The sequence below is a fragment of the Chrysochloris asiatica genome, unplaced genomic scaffold, assembly GCF_000296735.1.
Source record: "Chrysochloris asiatica unplaced genomic scaffold, ChrAsi1.0 scaffold00178, whole genome shotgun sequence".
NCBI lineage: Eukaryota > Metazoa > Chordata > Mammalia > Afrosoricida > Chrysochloridae > Chrysochloris > Chrysochloris asiatica.
The window spans coordinates 3,237,414-3,243,399 of record NW_006408696.1 but is presented as its reverse complement, the minus strand read 5'-3'; the positions used below and the strand labels follow the sequence as shown (position 1 = coordinate 3,243,399).

General features: G+C 43.3%; 1 protein-coding gene across 1 annotated transcript in view; it reads left to right on the top strand.

Annotated features, from left to right (window-relative positions):
- COG7 (component of oligomeric golgi complex 7) overlaps window positions 1-5,986 on the top strand; it is a 96,277-nt gene that overhangs the window by 27,172 nt on the left and 63,119 nt on the right. Inside the window, exons 5-6 of the mRNA XM_006871996.1 lie at window positions 1,039-1,121; window positions 2,435-2,557. Coding sequence (XP_006872058.1) covers window positions 1,039-1,121; window positions 2,435-2,557 — 206 coding nt within the window. The remainder of the gene's footprint in view (window positions 1-1,038; window positions 1,122-2,434; window positions 2,558-5,986) is intronic.

Genomic DNA, 5,986 nt, shown 5'->3' with positions numbered 1-5,986 from the left:
TTTACACACGTTGTTCTGTAACATTGTTTTCAGGTTTTCACAATGCATGAACATTCTCATGATTTCTGTTCTGGTCGTTCCATTTCCATTAATCTAGTTTCCCTGCCCCTTTACATTGTCATCTTTGTTTTAAAGTAATTTTAACCATTGTTGTTGTTAAGTGCCATCAAGTCAGTTCAGACTCACAGCTACTCTGTATAGGGTTTCTGAGGTTGCAGATCTTTACAAGAGCAGAAAGTTTCATTGCTCTCCCATGGAACTGCTCATGGGCTTGAACTGCCAATCTTTAGTGGTTCTTTTTCTTATTGGTTGCCAAAATAGGGTTTCATTTTCTTTCAGTTGTATCAATCATGAATTTCATCCACTTTTAAAAATAATTGGCTATTAATTTAATGTTACACATTTAATTGAAAAGCTTGACTTCCTCTGTATAAGCTAAAGACCTTGTAGTTTTTAAATGTTTCTACTAAATGGGTTTCTTATGGTGGCAAATTCTACTTAGTTGATGTTGTTTGTTGTTGAGTGCTGTTGAGTCGGTTCCGACCCCCTAGTGACACTGTATAGAGTTTCCAAGGAGCAGCTGGTGAGCTTGAACCACCAACCTTGCGGTTCAAATGACTTGGCAGTCTGATGCATTAACCCACAGCGCCACACCATTAGCGCCTATGAAATTGCTGCTTTTGTAGGCCAGAAAAGATCGAGTAGCAGCAGTGCCATAGGATACAGCATGCGCTGAAGTACAGCAGTTGCGCCACTGACATCCATGTGTTTTGACTGCAGTTTCTACGCCTGTACTGTGAGGTCCTGATGTGGCTCTGTAGGTTAATGCGCTGGACCGCAAGGCACATGGTATGGCATATGTTGTGAATTATCGAGGTGTATGTTGTGCCCTTTACCTGTTTTTCATATTTTCTATGCCTGAGTGAGAACTTCTGAATATTAGCTTACGTATAGCTACACTATTCCTAGTGATTTCTCTCTTGTGGCTGCTATAGCAGAAAACCTGGTCACAGCAATGTTTTACTTTCTTTTCCTCAGATCAAGCCAAAATGTTTATGAAAATCTTTACTGAAATTGACCGGATGCCTCAACTTCTTGCATACTACTATAAGTGTCACAAGGTAAGAATTTGTAATACTTACTACGCTGCAATTCCAGTTTCTGCTCAAAGGTAAGAAAAAAATTGCCTTCCCAACATCTTGCCCCTTTTCTTTGAACTAGCCAGTAGGGGGTGCTCTTGGCCCAGCCTATCGATTCATTCATTAATTGCCATCTGGGGGAAAAAGGTATCAATTTTCATCCTCTTTTGTTTGGAGAGAAGGATTTAGTGGACAAACTTACTTGTTTTAATTTTTCTCATGTTTGTTTTTTTTAAGGAAGATTCGTGTCTGCAGTTTTATTATACCCTCAGCAAACCATACGAATTTTATGTTTTTTAGGGTCATTGAGGAGTCCTGGTGTAGCACTGTAGGAAAAGCAGTAGACTGCTAACCACAAGGTTGGCAGTTCAAACCCACCAGTTACTCCTTCGAAACCATATACAGCAGGGCTGGTTGTTGTTGTTGTTGTTAAGTGCCATCGAGACGGTTCCGACCCATAGCGACCCTGTACAGGGTTTCCGAGGGTGTAAATCTTTATGGGAGTAGAAAGCCTCATCTTTCTCCCGCGGAGCGGCTGGTAGTTTCGAACCGCTGACCTTAAGGTTCGCAGCCCAATTCGTAACCACTACGCTAGCAGGGGTAGGGAACCTCTTTTCTGCCAAGGGCCATTTGGATATTTATAACATCATTTGTAGGCCATACCTGCAATTATCAACTTAAAAATTAGTTGGCTCTATTCGGTCACACATTTAATTATCTCAGCCCTACAACTTGATGGTACTTAACAACAGAGACAGCTAATGTGTGGCTGGAAATTTGGTTGCCTTGGAAGAATCAGACCAAATGATTTCGCCATGGGCCAGAAGTTCCCCACCCATGCTAGACAGGGTCTCGCTGTGAGTTGAAGCCAACTCCACAGCGCTTAACAACAACAGGGTTGCTGAAGTAAGATTACTGAAAAACTTAAATGCTTCCTGGGCTAACCTTAACTTTTCCAAGTCCACTGCTCATAGGTCTTGAAGCAGTAGTGTTAGGACATGAAGCTTGAACACATATTTCCTCGCTGTGCTAAGGCCTGTTCAGAAGGGGGAGGGGGTCGTGTGCTTAGGGGAAGGCATAGTTTGGGGGCAGGATTAGAGCAGAGAGGATCACTTGGAAGGCATCCTATTCAAGCTTTGGATGATGATCAAAGCAGGTGACTATGAGAAGTTCTGGGGTGTTTCCCCCACCTTTTTCCTAAACGAGTGAACATCACTGGCTGTCATTTGCTTGGCAGAAGGGCAGGGCATTTGTCCAGGCATACTTGTAAAGCTCCCTCTGCTTTGCCCCTGCAGGTGCAGCTCTTAGCAACCTGGCAAGAGTTGTGCCAGAGTGACCTCCCCCTGGACCGACAGTTCACTGGACTCTACGATGCTTTGCTTGGTGCTTGGCACATGCAAATTCATTGGGCTACCCAGGTAATGGCTCATTTGGTTTGTGAAGAGAACAAAGCTTCTGTGACAAGGGAATGGGTGACTGCCTCTGGAATGGTCTCTCTTAACGACATACAGAGCACCTTGAAGAACCTCCCCAGTTGCCACTGTCACCAAAGGGATTTAAAAGATAAGCTTTGGAACCCACGTCAGTGAAATCATTCGGTCTCCATTAAAACTCTCCTTATCACTCCTATCTATATCTTAAGTAGAATCCAATGTGACAGTGTGGGCTTTGGTGTTCAGCAAGTGAGCCTGTGGAATTCCTGAAGGCCATTATCTTCAGATCTAAAAGCAGGAGGTCCTCAGTCAGGTGGTGTTTGTTTGAGTGAACACGATTTTTTTTTTGGGGGGGAAACTTTTTATTGTGATTTGAGTGAAAGTTTACAGAGCACATTGGTTTTCCATTAAACAACTCGTAGGCTTTTTGTTTCGCAACACGGATTGCAGTCCCTACAGTGTCACAGCGCTCTTCCCACTTCCTCCTGTGTTAACTGTTTCCCACCATCCTCCTTTCCTACTCCTTCCTGCCTGCCGAGCTTTATCCCTCAACACATGCTGTCTGTTTGAGCTCAGCTGGTTGATTGTTGTAAGGAGTGTGTACCTCCCTGGTGATATTGTTCACCTTATGGGCTTGTCTGTTGTTTGGTTGAAACATGAGCCACGAGGGTGAGTTCAATCTCAGGATGGAAAAAGGGCCATCGTCTCAGGGCTTCCATCAGGCCAGTATGTCTGGTCCATTTTTTTTTTATTATTTTGAGGTTTGCTCCACATTTTTCTCCCATTCTGTCTAGGACCCTCTGGGGTGATCCCTTTCAGAGTGGTCAGCAGTGGGAGCCAAGTGCCATCTTGTCCTTCTGGACTCAGGGTTGTGAAGGCTCAGGGTCACTTGGTCCATTAGCCCTTTGCCTTAATTGTTCCCATGCTGCTTTGATCTTTCTTCACTCTTCTTGGCTCTGGATGGAGAGAGAAGAGTACAATAACTGCACCTTTGATGGTGGGGAAACAGAGTTGTTTGGGATCTTCAGGTAAAATGCATCCGGTGTGCTGTTGGTTTCCATTGTTTTCATAATAGACCTAGAGCTAAAGGAGGAGCATAATTTTCAAGATACCCTTTGATTAGAGAAGGGAGTCAGGGACTTGCTTCAAGTGGAAACTTTCCATCAATCACTTTCTCAAACTCTCTAGGCCTTTTCAGTCTCTTAAAGGGTAAGAACTATTATTCTCTTGTTTTAATGTCAGGAGGTGAAGTAGATCCTCATTTAGGAGTTTCTCTTGTTAATTAGGCCTGTTTAGGATGTGCCTTAGTTTTTTTTTTCACAATTAGTTGTGAGTGACTCTTCGAATGTGCATCAGTCATTTACTGGAATGAACTCAGCTATTGTGGAGAATCCCGTGTTCTGGGTGGGTCCGAGCATTCCTCTCCACCTGGTTTCTTTCTCTGGGAACCAGCCTAATTCAGGAGTTTCCCAGCATGGATGTGCTCATCACTTTCCACTGACCCTGTCATTTTTGTGTCCTTCCCTCTTTACTAGTAACTTCTTGGGCACAGCTCATGTCCTTGGATACTAATGACTGCCATCCTCTGAGAAAATGGACTTCGACATCTCAGACTTTTGTAAGGCATGAGTTTATGCTTATTTATGCCTTTGGCGCATGGCCCATTTTCTTTCCAGGTTGTAAGCATGCTGTGTGGGCTGTTTGTTGTCTCCTAAACTCAGTCCAGTACAGAAGAAGACCAAAGGTGTCCTGCAGGGTACATGTGTCCTTTTCAGATGTTTTTCTCCAATATTTTGTTATGAACATCTGTGTACCTACTTACTGTGTTCTACAATGAATGCTTTTAATACATATAGTTCCTGGGTGGCCCGGACCACTACTCAACTGCCAGTGGAATGGTTAGAATTTTGAGCCCACCCCAAGGCCCTTCCGAACACAGGCCTGGAGATGGGATTCTGAAAGGTCACAGCCTTGACAACCCTGTGGAGCAGTTCTACTCTGAACACATGCGGCCATCATGAGCCGGAATCAACTCAACATCGTCCACCTGTGCCTGCCTCGCTCACAACTCCATCATAGATTTTTTCTTTTTAAAGTAAGCTGTAGGTTTGATTCACTTCACATTGCACATATTATTTATTCAAGTTTAGTATTCACTTACCTTTTTTGGGGGTAAAATTCACAGACAGTGAACTGCAATGATCTTAAATACTCTTAATTAATTCCTGCTGACAACTCAGATACCTGTATAACCCAATCCTCTCTCAAGACACAGAACATTACCATCACCCTGGAGTCTTCCCTCATGCCTCCATCCCTGAAGGCAAGCACTGTTGACATGTTTTCTACCTTAAAATAATTTAGCCTGTTCAGTGGTTATGAATTGGGCTGCGAACTGCAAGGTCAGCAGTTCGAAACCACCAGCTGTTCCACAGGAGAAAGATGAGGTTTTCTGCTCCTGTAAAGATTTACAACCTCGGAAACTCTATACAGGGTTGCTATGAGTCGGAACCGACTCCATGGCACATAACCATCACCACAGTTTCATACTGGAGTCCTGGTGTGGTGCTGTGGGTTAATGCGCTGGACTACAAAGTTGGTTTGAATGGCAAGATCGATGGTTCAAGCTCACCAGCTGTTCCTTAGAAACCCTATACAGAGTCTGTATGGGTTGGAACCGACTCTATGTCACTTAACAAGAACAACAGTTTTATGCCACTGAAAATGAAACAATTAGTGATCTTTTTTCCCCCATTATCTCTTTCTTCAATTAGTGATCTTTTTTTTCCCATTATCTCTTTCTTCAATTAGTGATCTTTTTTTTCCCCATTATCTCTTTCTTCAATTAGTGATCTTTAGACAATACTAACAGGGACGCTGTAAGAATATGCCATAATGTGTTTGTTGATGGACTCTTACTGATGAACACTTGGATTATTTCCAGTGTGGGGTTATTATGAGTGAAGCAGCTCCAAACCTTTTTTTCTAAGTCTTTTTGTGGACACATGCTATCACATCTCTTGGATAAATTAAATATCTAGGAGTGGAATTGCTAGGGTATAGGATAGGTGACTCCTGATATGGTGCCATAGGATAAATACTTGACCTCTGGGTCAGTTTGAACCCTAAGGTTGGAAGTTCAAACTCACCAGCTGCTCCAGGGATGCCCTATGCAAGGTCACTGTGAGTTGGAACCAACTTCATGGCACTTAATAACAACAACAAAAAACAACAGCGTAGGTGAGGTATATGCTTAGTTTCATAAAAGTGTGCCAAACCTGTTTCTAAAGCGGTTTGGTTATGAATTGGGTTGCGAACCAAGGTCAGTGGTTCGAAACTACCAGCTGCTCCGCGGGAGAAAGATGAGGCTTTCTACTCCCGTAAAGATTTACACCCTCGGAAACCCTGTACAGG